Genomic DNA, 23,497 nt, shown 5'->3' with positions numbered 1-23,497 from the left:
TCCTTGAGCCTTTTTCACTTTTGTTTGACAATTCATAGATTACAAGATTAACCAAAAAAGGAAATGGTCACTGATTGTGAAAATAATCCTGTCTTGGAGCGCCGCTTGGTGCTTTGTTTTCGCTCTGGTTGAAGCTTCTTTGTTTGCAGTTTCTCCTTTTGTTTGGTTACAAAATACAAACATGCTGCCAGGAAAAGTCAGGAATAAAACACAAACTGCTTTGAGTATTTCTCACGTCTGGATACATGTGGAAAAGAGAAAATATAGAACTGAAGATTTTTTTTCCCCCTAGCATGTCAATTTCCATACACCGTATATATATATCTGTTAATTTATTGATTTGTTCATCTGTTTGCCTGTCGTCCATGAATTCATCTAGTCACTGCTGATCTATATTTAAGGAATAAAAATGAGGTTGTAGGACAGAGAACACTGCAAATTATTCTGGGGAATAATCGATTAATCGCCTAAAAATTTGGCATATACTATGGATTTTTCATTTAATCGCATAAGACATTTTCACACAATGTAAAAATACATTAATTATGCAAATAAACAAATCAGTTTCTTTTAAATAACAACTATACATTTTATTGATTAAATTACAATAACACATCATTCCTTTAGTGAATTTGAACTGGGATAAATTAAATTAAAAAGTTTTGTGTTTACAAAAGTATTTTTATTTTAAATGTATATTTACTTTAATTACTGCTTTGAAGTGGCTTTTTTTTGAGTCAGTATACACTAACGATTAAACAGAGGTAATTTTATTTGTCAAGTTGTGTATTACTTATTTGATGTGATTGATTTATTTTGATGTTTTTTATGATTTTCAGCATTCTGTTTATTCATTTAGGATGGGTATTTATCGTATCGTGTATCGTTTATTGTGAGATTTCTCATGACAAGAAGTTTTTGCTGTCATGTTATATTTTTGTTATTGATGTTGAATACAAAAACTGAACTGACAGTATTTGTTTATGGCGCTACGAATGCTGTGCCATGTAATTGCAACCAGAGGTGGGTTAAGTACTCAAAACCTTTAGTCAAGTAAAAGCTGTACTACTTCAACATATTTTTACAAAAGTACAAGTAAAAAGTAGGCATCCAAGAAATTACTCAAGATTAAAAAAATATATTTGGTAAAATCTCTTCTCAAGTACTGAGTAACTGATCAATCATTTAACATTTAAAAATTACACCATTAGATGGATCAATTGAGTAATGTAATTGAGTAAATATAATTAGTTACGACCCACATGTGATCACAGCCATACAGTCACCTAAAAGTTAAGTTTTTTTTTATTTTTATGTCATAATCTGTATCGCTATCACAATAGTATCACAAAATATCATGATAAAATCGCCTCGAAACCATTCGTCTAAGACAAGCTCGCCTTCGCTCCGGCAGATTTCCAGGTGTGATGCAACGCTCTAAGAGTTGCTGCATACTGCAGGCATCGCATGCTGCAGGCATCGCATGCTAACCGACTCCTAGCGGCGACATGATACGCTTCTCTGATCTTCATCATCATCAGGAGAGAAAAGGCTCTTCTTTGTTGTAGGTTCTGACCTTCAGCTGTGATGGGATCATCTTTGTGTCTGTCATGGCTGCTTATTAGTTTTGTGCACGGCCCTGGGGGGATTATGTGTGAGTGACACAGCCGGCATCGTTTTTCACAGAGTTACCATTAAGCACAGCAGGGGGTGGAGGCCATGAATATTCATGAGGGGGGGAGGAAGAGGAAGACTTGGGGTGAGAGTCAAAAATACCTCCTGGTTGTTAAAGGTGTTTGCCGTGTTGTCAGAGGTAGAAGCTGTGAAACAAAATGAGTGAAGATGTCTGGATGAAGCCTATTTGTGCAAACATGAGCCAAAATATAAAACATTTATTTAATGTTTTTGTTCTTCCATTTGGTTCTCTTCCACACTGCAAAAACACAAAACCTTACTAAGTATTTAGGTCTGTTTTCTAGTGCAAGTACCTGGGTACACTTAAATAAAACAAGACTAACAAACTTTTCATCAAAATAAGAGCTTGTTTTAAGTGAATTATCCCTTAATAGTTATAATGAAAAATAATTATATTGGCAGATTATTTCTCCATGTTTTAAATAGAATAATCTGCTAATGGAACATTTAATTATTATTAAGGAATTATTCACTTAAAACAAGCTCCCATGTCTTACTGAACAGTTGCTTGTGAAGAATTTACATTTGAAAATAGCAAAAAAAAAAAAAAATACTATATTCCATATATATGTATATATATATGGAATATATATATAAAAAATACTTTATTCCATATTTTCTGCTTCTTTTGTTTGGGGCATGTCATTTTTGTTATGTATTTATAAGCAGTCACTAGATTTAAAGACTATTCACATATGGATTCATACAAAATCCCACTTTGCATTTAGTACGTAAAAGAAAGTGCAAAATAGGTAAATAAATAGAAACGTATCCTAATTTGGCTAACAAAAACAGTCTGAAATCAGCTGCCAAATCTAAATAAAAATATTTAACTACACAAATGAAACAAACTGTTGTGGTTGAACAGAACAAACAAGGTGTTAAAAAAGTTGCTTAACTAACACAATGAACACTGGTAAACATTTTGCCTGAAATGAAGCTAATTTTATACATTTTCCATGAATTAAATTAACCATATTCATATTCAACTGACTTAAATTTGACTCATTTCTGTTTCTCCACATCATTTTCAGAAGAAATGGTCCAGTTTTGGTACCTTTTTGTCTGTTTATGTGCATCGAACGAGTTTCTTCTCCAATAAACCGGACCAATTTTCTTCTCTCACGCCTTCCTGGATAGAAAATAAACGAATGTTCCCCGATGGAACGAAGCCGACCCGCGGACAGGAACCTGCTTTTTGATTGATCCGCAGTGATTTTTGTTGTGGCAGTGAATGCTGCCCGCCTTGATTCATGCGTGACATTGAATTCTCTGTTTTCTCGTTTGTGAGGTAGTTTTCCAGCAAACATTTGTCGGCGGCGTTATTGATGAGTCTGTGGAGAAGCGTCACTTTAAGCCCTTCTGGAGGGACTGAATGGCAACCTGAGGCAAATGTGAGAGCAAATAGTCGAGTCTTTTGGTAATCCTAATGGATTCTGACTCTTAAAGTCTTAAATCGCACTTGGGCTGAAGCGATTAATTGTGATTAATCGATTATTGAAATAATTGTCAACTAATTTAGTAAATGATTAATTGTTACCCGGAGTATACAGACTCAAAAAAAAGATGGAACAAAACATACAGCTGTTCAAATATAGAAACATTTTGCATTTAAGATTAAAAAAGCTTATTTGTCTATATACATATATTCTATCTATATTTAGCTCCCTTGATTCAACAATTCTCCTGTTAATCACATTTCTTATCCAGTTATTGATTGAGAAACTGGAGTAGCTCTTCGTTATGTTGATCATTCAAGTAGAAAGAGCTGAAATTGTTAGATATATTGTTGTTAGAATATGCAGAAAAGAAAAAAAAAAACATTTTGTTGCTCACTATGCAATAACATTTCTGTTTTTTAGTGCATTTTTACCAGATAAAGCCAAAAATTGGCCTCTTTAGGTGTTCTGTGGAAAACATATTTACACAAAAAGATGTTTTCACCTTAAATGCAAAATGTATCAACATATTGACAGCTTAATTACTGCTGTCAATATGTTTTTATTTAAGCAAATTACCTTTTTCCAGTCTGTATACTCCAGTTAACAATTAATCAATTGCAAAATTACTTGATGCTTATTTCAGTAACAGGTTAATTTGACTAATCGTGACTAATTAATTGCATTAATCATGACTATCCACCATTAATCACAATTAATCCAATTAATTGTTTCAGGCCTAATTTCTCATATTGTGTAAAAAGCCTTAAATGAAGAATCTGTAGACAGTGTGCAGTGTGTTTTTTTTATTTTTTTATCCAATTAATCGTCAGAATAATCAATAGATTAATCACTTGCAGTACTAATTCACACCTCCTTCTATAAATAGGTTTAAAAATATCTTAATTGCTCATTTACCATGTGGGGTTTGAATCATAAATGCTCTTAAATGACTGCTTTTAGTAATGTGATCAAAAATAGCCTGTGAACATCCCGGACGACCAGCCGCTTTCTGTGTCTGGCAGCTCAGGAACCTGCAAACCTTGGGGCTAATGCAGCGCCGGGGGAAAACATGCGGCGCTCTGCAGCGGATCTAGCAGCTCAGCTTGTTCTGATCACTGACCTTTTTGTTAATAAGTCCATTCCCTCGGTCACAACACCAAATGGCTGCACAGATTGCTCTTGCAGAAGCACCAGAGAGACTGAGAGGGCTGTTTGTAATTATGGTGGAGTTGACTTTCATGGAAGCCTGTAAAATTAAAAAATATTAACATCCTGCTTGTGGCTAATTTAGCTCATGAATCGTAAGAAGCTGCAGTTTTGTCTCTAAGGTATTTTGGAGGTTTTTCTGCCTCCAAAATGCAGAAAAACCAGCATTTTTCTGCATGAGGTCTGCCTCATTCTGTAAAACAGATTCCTGGTCTGTAAACCATTTAACATATCTGCACAAATACCAGCTTGTTTTACTCTAGGAAAGAAAATTTGTGCAATTACTCACTGACAGAAGCAGGTTGTTACTGCTTTCATCTTTCTACAGGAAGAAGAAAACTCTACTGTGCGCTCATTAATTATGATTTAGACCTAGAAAGCAGAGAAAAGTATCTGCCTCCTCACTTAGTTCTCCTATTTTTGCTCTTTCGTCACACCTAAATGTTTCAGATCAACAAATAAACGATAAGCGGATGTATAATGCAAAAATGTATAATTCAATGTATAATGAAATGTTTTTTAAAGGGGAAATAACATGCATATTTGCTTGATTTCTTTCCAGCAATCCAATTGTAGCCCCACAAACACAAATACTAGTCTTTGACCATTTGTATCATTTAGTTAACTAATCAGTACTTTACAAATTAACTGATATTTATTCATGCTCACTGAAAAAGCAGCTGATAAAATTGTAAAAATTAATCGTCATTAATTTGAATTTATTGTGATTGACAACGATGAATCAGAATTCCTACCATGAAAGCATTTATCGCGATAAACGATAAACTATACGATAAATGCTCACATCAAGTGGCACAGCTGATTAGATTCTGAGAGTCATTTGAAAAGAAATCATTGATCAGAAATTGGTGCGAGGGAAACTTAAAAAGATGAAGCAATTATCATGATACATGCATTTTAGATCAGTCTATCAATAATTATTGATATATATTTTTTATTTTAAATATCGAAAATACTGCCAAACTGGAATCATGACATTTCCAGTTTTATCCACATTTTTCATTCCACGCTGCTGTTTTATTTTTTTTTATCTCAGCAGTTACGGTGGGGAAATTTTAAACTGCTGTTACTCAGCAAGTTGTTGCGAGGCAACCAAAGAGTGAGAGAGTTGGTTGATTCCACCATTTACTTAGCTAGCCTAAGTGGTTGAGCGCCTAAAGCCTTTCTTCTGCCTACATCTCCCAGAATGCTGTGCGGTTCTGGATCAAAGTTCAGAGAATTTTCAATATATTGGAATATATTGAAATATATCAAATGTATTGTCTATTGATACTGATATTATCTCTGTTGTGATACATTTTTCATGCAGCTCTACGTTGATACTTCATTTTTGTTTATATTTCGTGCTCATGTTTTGTTCTGAGGCTTTTTGCGTCATTTCCTTCAGTGGTTCCTGGTGTAGCGCCACCAGAGGTGAGGGGTGGAACAGGTTTTTAAATTGGTTTGAGACAGTGCTGTGAGAAAGCAAAAACCAGCAGCTGAAAATGTAACAAATTTTGCAATTTTGGTCCCAAATGGAACCAAATCTACCAGAGTATCTGATGAGGTGAAATTCTATTATTTCTACTACATCATAATGAATAAAACATTAACAATTTCAAATTTCAAGTGCTGTTTTACCAGCTTTAGTGACTCTAATGGAGTTGTGCTTTCTTCATGCTCGCCTTGTGTATTTTTTCTTTTTTTTTATGGTAATGATGTGTATTAAATGATTAAATCCCAGGCTGGAGGCCTGCTGCATCAGACGCTGGAAGCATTCAGCTGCAGAGGAAAATGCTTACCGCAGTAAAATCTGTTGTAACTCCGAGTTGCAAAAGAAGCGCAAAGGATAACACACAGATCCTCTGCTCTATTTACAGCTTGACTTTAAACCTCTCTGAATGCAAACTTCCTCAATAAAAGGCTGCTTCTTTAAATTCTATTACAACACATTCTGCCTCAGTTCAATACACCCTGCTCTTTAGATTGACTGAGCCCAGCGCACAGCGCTTGTGGGAATGAAATTGTCTTTTCCCTTTGGCTCAGGAAGCATAAATCCACCTCTTCAGCCATTTCCCTGGAAGCTGGATAAACTTTCCGGGCTGTAATTGCGGTATTCATTGTGCTGTTTAACAGCAAAGGCCTGATAAAACAAACCGTGTCATTTCAGAGCACAAGAACAGAGGAAGGAGGTGTCACCTCAGCTGTTGGGCTGCACATTAATTGGTCTTAGGGAGAAGAAGAAGTAGAAGATTGCTTCATTAAAGTTCCTCTTTGATGGCCGCAGCTGCCGCCACACTGATCTGAGCTCTCAGAAAGACTGAAGGAAACCTGCAGGGAGCAAACTGGAATTGCAAATAATGCAGATAATGGCTTGATTTGTGCTTACAAGCTGCAGGACGTACTGATCCGCTGTATGTTTTATTTATCAGGGTGCAGTGTTTGCTCTGGCAGCTATTTACCCATTATGAACGGCTCGCTGATGAGGATTTATCAATACTGATTCCATGATCGATTTCACTTATCAATTCTCATTGAGTTAGGAAATAAACTCTTAAATTCAAAATATGTTGTATTCAATTGAAACAAAACTTAAATTAAATCTCTCGGTTAAATGAACATTTAACATGAAATGCAACTTTCAGCACTGGAAAACAAAACCGTACCGAGTAATTTTGGCCAAATTTTCACGTGAAAATTTGAAATAAGACAAAAGTAACTTAGAAGTAACGTTTTAGTAAGAGGCTTGTTTTACGAAATAAGTCTAATTTAATATATTTGTTGTGCTTTTAATATGATAATTGAGCCTCAACATAAAATATATTACAATTTGTTGACTCTAAATGTTGGAGATTATTTATGCAGTATGGCACTACTGTTGATAATAACAACCAGGAAGTGAAACAGTGCTGGAAGCTGCCCACTAAATGAAAAACAAAGATGTTTTACCCAAACAGAGACACACCTGCAGTTTTTGTTAAAGTTTATTTGTTAAAAGAAACTGATTTTGTTTTGCTTGACTTTGTTACTTGAATGAATTATTGGAATTTTCATCCTTAAAGTACCAAAATTTACTTAACTTTATGTTTTTAAGTATGTAATTTTAAAATATTAAATGGTTGATATTTTGAACAGTTACTCAGTACTTGAGTGGACTTTTACCAAATGCTTTTCTACTCCAGTAATTTGTTGGATGGATACTTTTTACCTTTACTTGAGTGAAAGTGACAGTGGTGCTCTTACTGATTCAGTACAATCTCTGCGTTCTCGACAACCTCTGGCATTTACTCCTTTTATTGTGAAGTTCTGGACATGTTGCAACTGGCCCTGGTTTGGTCTTTTCTGTGAAACATAGACATATTTTAGAACCTTTCTGTCACGACCCCATCTTGGATATTTTATAAAGCAAAAATATAAAGAGTGTTCAATATGTTATCATGTAAATATGTCGCATGTAGATTGAAGAGCGCATCAGTTGGACACTTTTAGCTTTGGTGTCTGATTAAATGAAAGTAACGCCATCGTTTTAGTGTCACTTCAGTGGCTATTTTCATTGCATTGAGACGACCTGAATGGGCACTGTTAGGATTGATGCGCATTCGGGGGAACGAAGCGGATGTAGCGAATGTAATCTGAACTGGGAATGATTCAAATGAGTCATCAGCTGTTTCTGATCAAATCTGGTGCCAACGTGGACTCGTATGACGGACTGGCCAGTTTCCAGATGCAATAAAACGTTCCTGATACCCTCAAACTGGAAAGTAAAAGCTAATGAATATGGGATTTCTGTTTTTTTTATTATACAGTTACTTTGTAGGAATGCACAACTAGCTGATTTCAGATCTTTGATTTTTGTGAAGAAATACTAGTTGCTTGTTTTTCTGACTCTGGGAGTTTTTATACGAGGATAATACCCAACAGGAAGAGGAGGAACGATGGCCTCAGGGGTTTAATCTGAATCTCCACCTTGATGAAAGTTTGGACAGTCTGTCATCCTAACTAAGCTGGCTAGTTTGGGTAAAAAATAGTTTTCTACATTTTAGAGTTAAAAATTTCCATCTGCATGGTTTATGTTTTTTCTCTTCCTACCAAAAACTGGATGATAGAAGTCTTCAGTCTGGTGCTTTGGTCTCAACTCACACTTTCTTTGAGGAACAGTTTTGTTTACATATACTTCATAATTAATTTATATATCGTTTCTGTTACTGTGTTTACTTAATTTGGACATTTAAAATGTCTTGAGATCGGACGGTTGTAGGTTCGATTCCAGCTTCCTCATGCCACATGCCTGGGCAAGGCACTTAACCCCAAATTGCCTACCAATCTGCGTATCGTTGTATAAATGTGTGAGCATTTGTGAGTGCGAACTCGGTGAGTGTGACTCCAGTGTAAAGCGCTTTGAGTGGTCAAAATGACTGGAAAAGTTCAGTCTATTTCCCATTTATAACTGTAACTAATCTCCCATAAAAACACAATTTATCCTCACTGATGGATGGTCAAAAATAAAAAATAATTTTTTTTCCTGCCATCGGCTGGTTCTTTGTCATCGCTGTTGGTTTTGTGAGGTTTCATTTTAACTTTGTATCTCAGCATTCCTAAATTGAATCATCTTTCCCCCTAAACACATTAAATTTGTCTTTTCTTTGAAAATTTGATCACAGGGAATGAATTCATCCAACCTCATGACTGCGTCCCTGCAATCGATTTAACCTGATCCGTGTTGTCTGGGGGAATTGGTTCAGGGTGACAGTAACGCTGAGATGTGTCGGCGTTGCGGCGGAGATTAGATAAAGGTTATCTTTTGGAGATCGGGCTGACAATAAAATAAGACGGCGTGGATGATTAAACGAGCGAAGGACCTTTCAGTCTGGGATACAGTACTGCATCAGGGAAAGGAAAGGTCATTTTAATATAAATGGAAATTATTACTGCTGTCTGTGATTATGGAGCATGACACGGAAAATTTAGAGACTGGAGGTAAAAAAATAACCAAATATGACAATGTGAGCCAGGTGAACAACGTTGGTGTGACATGAAATTACTTACTTCCTTTACACACACATTGTATAAAGCTGGCTGCACAAAATGATGATTCTCCTGCACATTGTTAAAAAATCTGACTTTTTTTATATCTTTCATTCACCGCAAAGCAAGTTTCACAGTCGTAGTCACAAGATCAAATCTCAAGAAGAGATAAGTAAATAAATAAGACTATTTTCATAGTGATTAATCGTGATTAACCACACTGTTGGTGTGATTAATCTGATTAAAGCTTCAAATTTATTGACAACACTTTTAAGAACTAATATAAAGTGCCTTTTATAAGAGAGGGTGTTTTTTTTAGCCTTGTCTCTAAAAATAAAATTAAGCCAAATCTGTACAAAACAAATATACATTTTGCATTTAAGATAAGAAAAACCTAAATATGTTTTAGCTAAAACTCCTCAAGCGGCAATAAAATTTTTATTTGATCAAAAATAGGAATTAAAAATTTGATTTGCATATTTTAATATATTTCTACAAAAAGCTAAAGTGATTCAATGGAAAAAAATCTGTTGAGCACAATTTTTTAATCCGATTAATCGATAGAATAACCGATGGATCATTAGTTGCACCCCTGATTCTGGATGAAGATAACAGACGTCAGAGGAAGGCGCAGAGAAAGGAGAGCAGTGTGTGTTTGTGGTTAAGCTCTATTTTTGGTGCTCTGCTGTGGAGGAGCCAGCCCAGCTGTCGAAGTGGTTTCCTGCATGAGTGTAATCTCAGAAGACAGGGTTGTGGTGAGATTCTCACAGACACCCGCGCTCTAATGCATCCCCGACCCCTGAAACAAATGACCCAAATACTGGCTGAATGAAGGCATTGGGCTGAACATGAAGCTCCATTTACACAGAGGTTATTGTCTTTTTGTTTTGAGCCGAAACCAAAGTCTTTAGTCCGCATTAATCCAGCTCATGGTGTCATGGATTTGTGAAGAAAGGAAAGCTGATGGATAATAATCATCAGTCTCCTTCAGATGGTAGATTTTTCTTTGGTGTTTGACTTTGGACAGATCTTCACTTTCAACTAGCAGAAAAAAGGACTGTAAGCGTTTAGTTTTAATTTCCCACTAAGTACGTAATCGGGAAGAGCATTTATCATATTGTTTCTTATTTATCGTGGCAAATTTCTTGTCATAATAAGAATTTAAATTTATTGTCAGGTGCTTAAATAAAACTACCCGGGTTTGTTGAGCTGGTTTTTACCGCTGTACGCATTGCGCAATGGCTGCTGGACAAGACAAGTGTTCTGTTGTTGACTTACCATCCAGAAACTACTTGGTGCATTCTTGTTGGTTGGGCAGGAGGCTCCACTTCTGCTTTTCAAAGATATATGGTTATATAATTCTGCATCTGTTTGCAGCCATTTTCACGTGTGGGTGGAAATGTTGATTTTGGAGGCGTGGCCAGCAGCAGCTTATTTGGATTTAAAGTGACAAGATGGCGTAAAACATCTAGCTCTGAAAGGAGCTCAAAGTAAGATTAAAATCTCATTTTCTAAGAATGATTTTGTGCAAAAAGTGCAACGAACATGCTTTGTAAAGCCCACACATCTATCTTAACCTGTTCAGGAAGCATAACAGGTCACTTCTAATTTTTTTTATGGGTGTTGTGTAATAGATGAACAATAAAGTATCTCATAATTATGACTAAAATAATTATCTGGCGCTAAACAGTAAAACATAACAAAACCTGGAGGCAGATAATTGGCCTGTGATTAATCATTCGATGAATCATTGCAGCCGTAATAATGATAATCGCTGCTGTTTTTTTCCGGAGGAGTGAATACTTTCAGAATGCACTGTAAATTTGTAATTTAGAAGAAATGAATGATTTTGAGGAAAGAAGGCGTGCATCAGAGTTTCATCTCCAGGAATCCTGAGCCTAAATCTTTTCCAAACATTTAGAAGGGCTGACATTTGCTCTATTTGTGCACGTCTCCCTAAACTGTGAGCCAAGTGGGAGGCCGTTGGAGCGTTAATGAGCTTTGAACCAGCTGCAACAAATCATCAGCCGGTTGCGTCTCTGAGCAACGGTTGGCGATGGCGTGAACGCTCACTTACTGACTTGGCGTTTACTCCTGTATGGCTGAGATTCCTGCAGCAGTCAGGACGTCTCCGTCTTTTCTCTGCATGTAAGTTTTAGTTTCTGTTTAGTGGTGCTGAATGTTTTAACTTCTGGCTGCGAATTGCATGTTTCAAGACAGCGAGACTGAGTCATTAGCTGTCGTTCAGGGTAGAACAAAAATGGGTAGTTTGATTTTAAAAAGTTTCCTTTCCACATAGAGAATTGGGTTGGATCAATTTTTACCAAATGAAATGAATGTTTTGAAAACTGCTTTTTGTATTTATTAAGGATATTAGAATCTGTGCAACAGATTTTAGAATTTTTTTGCAAAACTTTCAAGAATAATCGATTAAAGACAATAGATGAGTGGTAGGTAATACATAATTAAATTGATTTTGTTTTTTTTTACCAAAGACATTACAAAATTACACCAAGAATCCTTGGTCCATTTTTATCTAAAATTTTCTTACAAGTAGCTTCTCCTTAGGATAATTAAATAATTTTTTTACATTGATAGGGAAAAAAAGCTTATTATTTTTGCTTTGCACATTTTCCCATGTTATAAGAGCATTAATCTGACAGAGGAAATGGTATTTTCCTAATCAACATTTAGTAATTATTTACTTAAATCAAGCTTCTCCATCGTGCTGAAACGTTACTTATAACCTAGTTTTGTTTTATTTCAAGTTTACAAAGATATTTGTACTAGAAACCAGACAGAAACTACTTGGTAATGTTTTGTTTTCTGTGGATTTAGAAGGATTTAGTTTAACCGATTGCAGCGCCTGATGCTGCCTGGCCTGTCATCACACGCTGAAGCTGCAGTGTCTTTCCAAAGTTTGGTTTCTTCTTCTTATCTGTATTCATGGCTGCGTGCCACCAGCTTCATTTGCTGCAGCTTTATTCTTCCTGCTCTTGAACGTCTCACAGCATGTACTGTGGTATGTGGGGAGTGGCCGACGGCGCTGCAGAGGTTAGTGAGCAGTTTTCATGCATCGGTGCTGCAGGGAGACTTTGCAGCGCTTTAAAAGCCGCATGCGTCAACCATGATGGCGGCTTTTAGAGGGAAGTATTATGTAAAATCTGCTTTTTTGAGCTTTACCTGATGCTGTATTGTGATTGCCTTATCAAAAATATACCTCAAGTGTTACTTTGATTCTTCCATGCATCTTGGAGAGAAATCCTTTAATCTCCATAGCAATCATTCAGCTTTACAAAACGAGTTGTGGGACTTAGCTCCACCTTCAAGACAAAACTCCCCTTCTGAGCTGCAGCTTCCAAGCGGCCCTCCCCTGCTCCTTCAGACTAGCCATCTGCAATTAGCAAATACCTGGTGGAACTGAGCATCAGTTAAGCTCTTTATAGGAGCTACTTTTCAGGTAACACTGGTAAAAACTGTTTTTAAAGGATTAATAAAGGAGCCATGTTGTGATGACGTCCTGAAAACGGAACTTCAGAAAGACGAGAAGCTTCTTAGAGACATTTCAAGTGCATTTGTTGGTGCATTTAAGGTATTCCCATCCCTTAAACCTTTCTAAACTGTCATGTTTCAAACAAAAGAATATCAATGTATTCTGTTATGACAGAAAACCTGGTCAGTTGATGGACTGATTGTTGGATAAATACGGGACAGTTCTAGAAGAAGCTGCAACATGATGAAATACTTCGAAAATGTTGAATACCTCTTCTAAAACCAGAATAAAAATATGTTGGAGTTTGTCCTTGTAACTTAAAGTATAAAAATAAAAGCTCAGAATCAGATGTGTTTGGTCATTAAGTTTTGCGGCGTCCTGAACGTGAAGTCTGTGAAATGTTTGGTGAGGTTGAGGTAAATCAGAGAGAAAGACGCGGAGTCATGCTCAGCCTCCTTCGCCATCGTTTGTCTAAACCCAGCAGATACGGCCGACAGGAACAGCCTCCTGCTGCGAGCTGCATGCGTGAAATAGCAACTCCTGATAACACCCGAACCTCATCCTCTCTCTATTGTCCAGCATCCATGTGTGAAAACGGACAATAACAGCTGCTTTCATGTGTATCTCAGATGGGTAAAATACGCTGGAAATGAATAAAAACCAGAACCAGTTGGACTGAATACATCCGAGAAAGTTCAGTTTCCGTGTCTGAAACGTGGAGTCATCAGATATCAGAATAACGGGTAGATTTATTGTCATGGCTCCTTGAACAGGTTAGGAATGATCTATTGGCCTATTCAAAACATGTTTGCTACATTTATTTTGATAATGACGTTGTTGTCTGCTCAGTTCTGCCTGTTTTGAGAGAGCGTTTTGTTTCTTTAAATTCAAGTAAACTGCTGCTGACTACGCTCAAAAAGATCCAAAATTATACAACCTTGCATCCTTGAAAAGCAGAAGTGGAGCCTCCTGCACAACCAACAATAATACAGCAGCTGGTTTCTGAATAGTAAATCAACAACACTTTTTTTCCCCCGCGGCAGCCATTGTACAGCACATACAGCTGGAAAACCAAATGGAAGTACAAAAATCCAGATCCAGGGCTGGACAATATGGCTTAAAATTATTATTTTTGCTTTTTTACAAGATATAAGTTATTTGAATTTTTTTTCTTGCTTTCTTTTATAAAAAAAAGACTAAATGAGAGAAAATATTTTCACAAAGTGGCTTTTCTTTCAATCATTCCTTCTGTGATAGTTTTATAAACCCCATAAAACTATCACAACTGAATGTTTAACTTCAACATTCCTCGTTTTAATTTAGTTTTTTATGTTTTATTCTCCTAATATTACAACTGGACTGTGGTAATATTATGAGTTTATTCTAGTATTAGTTCAACTTTATTGTTATAGGACTTTATTTCTTGTATTATTGCGACTTTATTCTGGTAATATTATGACTTTATTTTGGTAATTAAAATAAATTGTAGGCTGGCTGTAAAATTGTGTCGTAAAGTTGACCTGGATTCAAAGTCCAAGTCAATATGGCCGCTCCAGGCATCCTGACACCAATCATTGGTAAATGTATAATCCAGACTTTCTAAAAAATTAGATCTTCAAAAACCAAAATTTGGTTTAATCGACCCAGATCCACAACGTCTTTAATCTGAATCAACCCAAAAGTATCCAAACATCTTCGGTTGCTGGGGAGGAAACTATGGCCTCCCTCTGCTAAAACCAGCAGAATCATGTAGGAACAAGAACACTAGGAGTAGCTCATGAAGCGGTTTGCTCCTACTTTATGATGTTATGACAGGCTCAAACTGCTGGCTATCAGATGTCAACATGCGCCCGCAAATCCTTTCATTCGGAGGTTCGTTTCCGTCGCTGCGCTCAGATGTTTCTCTCTGTCTGGATGACATACGGCAGCGCATGTTTGGAGGAAAAACAAAACATGCAATTATGGAGTTTATTTGGCGACTGTTCAAACAGAGTTTTGTTCTGCCAAAACAAATTAAATCTGTGATGTAAAGATCTCGTTACCCAAATAAACTTTCTAAACTCTGTGTGTTCTCGCTGTGTTCTTGGCTCAGACGTCTTTCCTCAGGCTTATGTTCACACATGCATAGTAGAAAGGAAATGCTAAGCTTTTTATGCAACACTTAAATGTCCAACTGTTAATGTTTATTAAATAAAAATAAGTGTAAAGTTTTGCTTGGAAAACTAAGTTTGCAGAATCACCTCAAGCTTTAAGACATGAAAAAAGTCGATAATTCTTGGCAACAAACAAAATTATCAGGTATTTTTGTCTCGTCTTTAGTGCAAATATCTTTGTACTCTGAAATATAACAAAACTAATTTGCAAGTAACTTTTCAGCAAGACATAGGAGCTTGTTTTAAGTCAATAATTTCTTAATATTGATGGAAAAAGTATTAATTCACTTATATTACGAGAAATGTTTGTTACAAGTGAAATAATCTGCCAGTGGATCTAGTACTTTTAAAAATCTGCTGCTTATGTTTCAGGATGGATCTAGATGATATATTTAAAGTGTTGTTTTTGTAAAGTAGATTAAATTGTAACCAATCTAAACAAGGAGACGTCTTAATTCCTGATCACAGAGGGCGATGTGTTGCCAGATGGTCTCATTCATGAAATATCACTATTGGTTGCAGTGAAGCGGGAACCTTGGCTGAAAGCAGCCCAGTGTGTCCGCACATCTGGCCACAGGCGACGCTCCGACATGAACACCAGCCGTTGTAGTTACCCGACGTCGGAGGGATTGTTTATTGTCTTGGTTTTTTTCTGGCTTTACACCAGATCAAGGTCTCACCACAAACTACAGGATGGGGGAAGAGGACATTAATTTCTCATCATATGTAGCAGATGTGGCCTTCAGCTTTACAAAGCGTTAATATTCTGTGTCATAATTTAGTAGCCAGGCAGCTTTTTAACTACTTATTGTTTTTATCTTAGTTGTTATTAGACCTACTGTAGAAAACAGCCACAAGACATTATCAATAACCGCAATAATTGATATAATAGTGAGTTGAGTCTAACTTTAGTGGTATTGTTTTGATCTTGAAAGTGTGGTTCTGCTGCTTGAATTTTATTGTGGGAAAAACCAGGAACAAACCCTGTTCCTGGTTTCATCTTTCTACAAATCTTACATTTTGTCCACACAAACCTCTGGTTCTCTTTTCTCATTAATATTAACTAATGTCTTGTTTCAATTTCACAGCGCTGGCCCCAAAGGAGACAACATCTATGAGTGGAGGTCGACCATCTTGGGCCCTCCGGGCTCGGTGTACGAGGGAGGAGTCTTCTTCCTGGACATCGCCTTCACACCTGACTACCCATTCAAACCCCCCAAGGTCAGAGGACACCGACACGTCCTTCTGTTTTTAATTACATTTAACAACTTAAACTTGTTTTATGATCTCCAGTCAATCAAACAGATGAGTTTTGTTCTTCTTGTTTTCCTTTCTACTGTCACCACATACATTGCTGCAAAGTCTGTGACTCGGTGAAGTTGACTTCCTTGAACTGGTTGGGGCTCTACAAAGCATGTTCATTACATTTTTGCACAAAATCATTCTTCCTTAATGAGATTTTAGCCCGTTCAATTCAAGAATGAGCTGTTTTAAGGCATCTTGTCACTTTAAATCTAAATAATCTGCATCCGGCTCCCAACTCCACATTAACACTCACTTGTAAAAATTGCTGTTAACTGATGGGCAATTATTGTTGCATTCTTATTGGTTATGCAGGAGTCCCCACTTCTGCTTTTCAAAGATGTGTGGTTATATATTTGCGCATCTGTCTGCAACCATTTTCACGCGGCAAGCAGCAGCTTATTTGAATTTAAAGTGACAAGACATGCTAAAACAGCTAAGTTAGTTTATTTTGTAATGTTTTGCTATTATGAAGTGATTGCAGTGGTAGATTAGCTACCGCTGCTATTAGCAAACCTAACACGGCGGTGGTTGGTTTGCTAATTTAAATACCTGCTCTACTGATGATCTGTCAAAACTGTTGTTAAGTTGCTGCCTTGTAACTGAACTGAAAACCAGCAAATTCCACAGTACATCCAAATTAAGGTTGTCAAAGTCAAGCTAGCATAACTAAACTACTTCCCCCTCCCTCACTTCTATTTTTCTTAATTAAAACTTATTTCTGACCTTGTTATCTAATTGTCATAGAGTTGACAATTAGACCCAAAGCATTGAGTGACTTTTTCCTTTAAATATCAGGCATACATTTCATATTTAGCGAGTTATATTTATAATTTAACAGTTAAAATAAATGCTAGTCATTATCAGTCCGCAGATTTTTGTCCTCCAGCAGCGAGATCTTTCTATCTCCCAAATGGTGCTGGAAAAGTTTGAAAATTTCCCTTGAAAATGCTTAAAAAGTGCTTGAATTTTACTGAGGGAAGAGTTAACAACCTCTGGTTATAGTTAACGAGGAACGTGTGAATCTGTTCGGTTTATGTTTGTAGCTTTTTGACACAGATCTGTTTCTATTAGCAAATCAAACTCCGTTTATTCTTCGTACGCTTCTGAACACATTTGCTGTCGGGGAAAGTCTCGTAGATATTTTCAATGTGCCAAAAAGAAAAACAAAAAAACCTGTCGGGAGGCTTTCCCCATACACACACACACACACACACACACACACACACACACACACACACACACACACACACACACACACACACACACACACACACACACACACACCTCCTTTTCTGTCTTTGTGCTGTGTAACCAGCAGCTCTGTGTTTGACAGAAGATTCAAACAAATCCACAGGCTCCGACCCAGCTTTCTGTGGCCAGAGGGATCGAGTGTTTCCGCCCTCTTCAATACCTCTTACCCCATCCAGCACACTGTGATCTGCAGCCAAACCCCCCTTCAAAAACACACACACACACACACACACACACAAAGCGTTTGGTGTGGTGCAGCCAAACACACCTTCATTGCAGAAATGAATGTGTTCTGACGGGAAGCTTGGTTTTAAAACGAGGAATCTAGAGTTCTTTTCTTGGGGGATGCTGGGCCTACCTCAGGGTCAGGAGGTCGGATCCTGATTTCTGTGGGAGGTGATTAGCTGGTTGAGCTCTCAGGAAGGAGTGTGTTATCCTTATGATTCACCGCTGGAGGCCGCGCCGTCACAGGAGACTGTTTACAAGTGGAAGAACTAATTGACACTTGGGTGCTGGAGTCCAGTTTTTCTAAACAGAGTGCATATTGTTGAGGAGTCATGCTTTTTAGAACACGCTGCCCTCTGGTGGTCAGGTTTTTAAACGCAACAGATTTAGTAATTCTATGATATACAGAATTTAAAGGTGACCCATTATGCTTCCTTGAACAGAACAAGTCTATTCAGAACATGCTCATTGCATTTATTACACTAAATCATTCTTAGATAATGAAATTTCAGTTTTTATTCTGCTCAGGCTCATTTCAAAATGAGCTTCTTTAGAGCTGATCGTCACTTTAAATCCAAATAATCTGCTGCTGGCCACGCCCCCAACTCCACGTTCACACTCACAGGTGAAAATGGTTAAGAAGAGATGCTCAAGTATGTAACTGTACATCTTTGAAAAGCAGAAGTAGAGCTTCATGCACAACTGACAAGAACGCAGCGAGTTCAGCTGGGGTTGCCAGGCAACAGGCTGAGCTCTGCTGGAGCTGCTTGGTAACGGAGGAGTGCCTGCTGATTTGTGACTTTAAATTTGGCAGGTTTTTGAAACGGATCTTTTTTGGCAATAAGTTGATGCTTTTTAGTGTCTTGAACTTATTTGAGTGCTTTTAAAGTGCTTGGTCTGTTTTCAGAAGCAATAAGGATCGAAAAGGAAGAACAAAAAAGTGCAAAATGTACATTTTCTGTAAACCAAAGAGGATGCAACAAGTAGTTCAGCAATAAAACACTTGTCTTTTCCACCAGCTATCGCAGCCAAAAAATCAGCTGACCAAAAGGTAACAGCGCTGTGCCTTTGGAAGGTTTTTGCAAAAGCTCATTTTCCAGATTTCAAAAAATGCATAAACGTATTGCCAAAAAAACAACTGTGTTTTTTTTTAATTGTTGCTTTTTGTCTGTTTTTAAAAAGCAGTAGCGATCCGGATTAAACCATAAAACCACACAAAATGTGAATTTTGCATCATCCCTTTTAAAGATTTAAGTCCAGATAAAACACAGTCGTTTAAAGACCTGTAAATTTGTCAGCTGCATTGACGAATGGTGCAAACGGCCCTCAGCGGAGCTCTCAATCAGCACTGATGCTGGAAAGTCAGCGGTAATGTGAAGAAGCTGAGAAGAGCTTTAAGCCGTCCCAGTTGTCTCACTTATTACTGCTGCCAATGAAAACAAAACCCTTCACCTGACAAACTACCAAGAACATGTCGCAAAATGTTGCTTAGCATTTCAGGCCTGTTGTGTTTTTCTAAGTTTTACATTTCATTGCTAAATTTAATTCCTTAATTCCTGACGGAAAATGTCGAGCAAAAATAATATGACTTCACAGATTATCTATAATGTAAAGAAAAATTTAAAATTATTTTATTAATTTATTTGACAGGGACAATGCACATAAAAATGTATCCAAATGTACCAGAATTAGCCAGAAGGTCATTTTCCGTCCGTATGACGTAATTTATCCTCCTAAAAACAAAGATTATATGAAAAAAATTAATATAATTTACTAATTTGTCAATAAAAACAATCAGTTCAAACAATAAATACAAAACAAAGGAAAGTACAACAAAATTGTCATGAAAACTATTAAATCCGAGGAATAAAAAGTTTTAAATGTATTCTTTGTTTTATTAAGTTAAGCTGCCAACTGTCATTTAGTTAAAGATGTAATCTGAACATTTATTTTGTAATGCATTGCTTAAAATTTATGACATTATTATTATATAATCATTTATTTGGTGCTGGTTTTATGCACCTTTTGCAAATCAGGTTTTTATTTACCTGGAAAATCTGTAATTTTAGGTGATTTCTGCCATTTATTTACTGTTAGTTTTTGAGTGCAATTCATCAACATTTTTTGACAATAAAATGGGATATACACAGTCTCATTTATTTAACTTTGTATTATTTCTAATGCAGATATGTTGCCTTAACAAGCTGGTGTGTCATTATGGATAATTCATATTTTACATGTTTATTTTTCTATTTCCTTTTGGGTCTCAGCTGCTTCTAAAAACAAAACGCTTAATAAAAACACCCAGCTGTTTGTTGGAAAGAGAGTTAATCATTTCTGGTGTCTGGAAATTGATCCATTTCAAAATCCTTCAGAAAGTACCGTCACAAATCGGCAGGCTCTGCCCCGTTACCAGTGAAACTCCAGGACTTCTGGTCCTCTAGTTTTACTCATTATTGAAGGATGATTTCATGCCAACAAGTGTTGGTTTTGTACAGACCATAAAATATCCTGACCTGTTCAAGGCAGCATAAAATATTTCCTTCACAAGTGTTTATTTTTCTGGGGGGTTTTTGCTGCAGGTAACGTTTCGCACTAGGATCTATCACTGCAACATCAACAGTCAGGGCGTGATCTGTCTGGACATCCTGAAGGACAACTGGAGCCCCGCCCTCACCATCTCCAAGGTGCTGCTGTCCATCTGCTCCCTGCTCACAGACTGCAACCCAGGTAACGCCACCCTCTGCACGCTAAAGTTGAAGTTAATTCACTTTCACAAAACAAACTTGTGACGAATGCAAACCTTCAGCAGAACTCTGTGGAATAAAAACGGATATTATCTTGTCCAATGGGGTAAAAATAGCTGTTTTATTGATTTCTCTGTTTGGCTTGGACTTAGGCTACATTAACTCAGCAGGCAAATGCAAACCAAATCTGCTTTTTTGGCCCAAATATGACCCATATCCAACTTTCTCACAGCAGTCTCTATGGTTTTCTAGTTCAGCCCCTTCATAAAGCCTCCATTCGTTATTACTTGTGTAAACAGTGTGCTGCTTTGTGACATCTTTGTTCTTCTGCACATCCGGTCGTAAACCGCTCACACAAAAGTGTCTTTACGCTGAGGTTTAATTATCAGTATGAACAAACACTCAAAGAAAACTGAATTAACCATCAAGACCTGCTGTGTGTGAACGTAGCTTTTGTTCTTTTCCCACAGTATTCACTGTGTTAAGGGTTTTATTCTGAAACTGCTGCAAATATAACAGGAATCGATGGGAAATGCTGCAGAACACAGCAACTCAAAAAGCAACACTCTTCAGTTTTTATGCTTCTGTAATCTGGAACCAACGTCCAGAAAACTGTATAACTGCTGGAAGACTGAGTTAATTTAAATCAAAGCTGAAAACCAGCATGTTTAGAGTTGCCTTTGATAAATGGAAAATTGATTAATACAACTTTTCATCCCTTCTATTTATTCCGCTTCAGTAATGCTCAAGTTTTCTGATCATCTGAAACACTTTGAACCTTGTTGTTGCTGTACAGGTGAACTTGACGTAAAACCTACAAAACCCTCTTCTTGAAGCAAAATGTTGTGGTTTTCTAAAAGATTTAATTTCAAAGCCCGGGTCATAAAAAAGTGCTGGCTTTAATCTCATTTTATTTGTTTCGTGAACTCATTCTTTCATAACTTCTGTACTGCTCCTGGAGGATGTCTTTGCTGAATCAATTTCCAGGCGAATTTTGATTTGATGTCGCCTGGTTTGAAACTTCCTAAACATGAACCAAATAATGATCATTTTGATTTTTCTCTGATTTGTTTCTGCCGAATCTGTTTTGGTCCATTTCCTCACTGCAGCAGCTGCAGCTCTGTGTTTCTGTTGCTCTTGTTTTGGTTAGCAGAGGCGCCTGAATGCAGGTGGATGTTTTTCTCCAAGCTGTATTTACATCTTAATGAAGTCGGGTCGCGGTGTCCGAACCCATTACAGTCATGATTTCTATTCATTTGCAGCTGCGGCGGCGTCGATTACTCTGTGAAACCGATGCAGATTCTTATCAGGCAGGGAGAAACATGCTGAGGTTAAATGGGAACACATTGCTTCAGTCAAACCAAGTTTGTTCCAACCTCTGGGTCCCTTTTGTTACATTAAATAGAACGAGTTAAAACCAAAGTACTTCCATCAATCCAACATGTTTATTTGTATCACCAATTGTGAAACCAGCAAACATTAAACATCATCAAAATCAACATCATACATCAAATATGTTTATCAGTGTTTTGTTTATATCGTTTCAAAAGCAGCTCTAAACAGTTCAGGTTTTCTTTATTTTTGCTGCACTGGTTAATAGAAACGAGTTGATTTGGTGGTTTTCTGTCTCCTTTCAGCTGACCCCCTGGTGGGAAGCATCGCCACACAGTACCTGACCAACAGAACAGAGCATGACAGAATAGCTAAACAATGGACGAAGAGATACGCTACATAGAGCTGCTGCCGCTGCTGCTGCTGCTGCTGCTGCAGCACCTGCGGCGCCCCGTCCTCCCTCCTCATCTCTGAACCTCTCTCTACCTCTCATCCTTCGTACGTCAAAGCACACTCACTAAGTGCAACGGTGAACCTGCCCTCCTGTTACCGCCCTCTTGCTCTTCCTCCCCATTTTATCTACCTTTTCTGTGCAAAAAACAAGAAAACTTTAAACAAAAAAAAATGTTCTTTGTTCCTTGTTGACTTGAAAGCTTCTTTTTTATACAAAGAGTAGATTGGGATTTTTATTTTCCAATATCTGAACGTTGGAAGTATTGTATTGGAGAAAAAACAATATTATCACTTGCATTGTCCTCTGACTATACAGTATGTATTCTCATTTTTCTTAGTGGCACCTGGAACAAAACTGCAGAGTATGCTTTTAATTTTTTATTTCTTTGCTCGTTTTTGGAAGTTTTTTTTTCATAATTGTCATCAGTGAAGTTAACTGCATGGAAGAAGTTTAGCCCCAGTCGATTCTTCTTGCTTTTAACCTCTTCTGATTTTGTTTGTACTGTATGTATTTTTTCAAAGGCTTTTGAGGCAGACCACTAAAAGTTTGGGTCTGCCTGTGAAAGAGGCAGGACTTGTATATTTACTGGCTACCCGCCACCTCTGCCATGTGCAGAGTGGTTTGTCGTGCACTTGTATATCTGAAGCACCCAATAAAACACTCCGTGGTTGGCTCGTGAGAAAAAATCTGAGTTTTTTTTTATGTGTTTAAACATTTACACACAAACACACACGGATGGTTATTATCTTAACGACCGACGTCGGGAGACGGGGTCTTATCTGTCTGATCGTCTCGGGAACTCGTGAATGGATCTCCATAAAAGACTCGGGAATAAAATGGATCTTTGTGTTTTGGCAGCGATCCATATCGGGAAAGTCTTTACTGTTATGAGGATTTACAGGACTGGAGATAAGAGGGTGGAAAATGATTCTCGACTAAGATCAGCACAACTCAGAAGTAAAATGCAGCCGTCCAAGAAATTACTGAAGAGTTAAAAAGTATTTGGTAAAAAGGCGACTAATGTTCTGAGTAACTGATCAAAACATCATTTAATATTTAAAGATTGCGTCATCAGAGGGACCAAAATTGGAAATTTTAATATTTTCAAGATAAAAATAAACAATTTATTTAAAAACAACATTTTGACGTATTTAGAGTGGAAAATTTAC

General features: G+C 37.1%; 1 protein-coding gene across 1 annotated transcript in view; it reads left to right on the top strand.

The window, feature by feature from the left end:
• Window positions 1-23,014, top strand: part of LOC129370891 (ubiquitin-conjugating enzyme E2 E2) — a 37,702-nt gene extending 14,688 nt beyond the window's left edge. Inside the window, exons 4-6 of the mRNA XM_055047150.1 lie at window positions 16,103-16,235; window positions 20,378-20,525; window positions 22,180-23,014. Of these exons, the coding sequence (XP_054903125.1) occupies window positions 16,103-16,235; window positions 20,378-20,525; window positions 22,180-22,277 (379 nt within the window). The 3' untranslated portion in view covers window positions 22,278-23,014. The remainder of the gene's footprint in view (window positions 1-16,102; window positions 16,236-20,377; window positions 20,526-22,179) is intronic.
• The last annotated feature ends 483 nt before the right edge of the window (window positions 23,015-23,497 follow it).

This window comes from Poeciliopsis prolifica, unplaced genomic scaffold, assembly GCF_027474105.1.
Source record: "Poeciliopsis prolifica strain line A6 unplaced genomic scaffold, Auburn_PproV2 SCAFFOLD025, whole genome shotgun sequence".
Taxonomy (NCBI): Eukaryota; Metazoa; Chordata; class Actinopteri; order Cyprinodontiformes; family Poeciliidae; genus Poeciliopsis; species Poeciliopsis prolifica.
The sequence above is the reverse complement of the archived record's forward strand: the minus strand, read 5'-3'. Positions and strand labels throughout refer to the sequence as shown.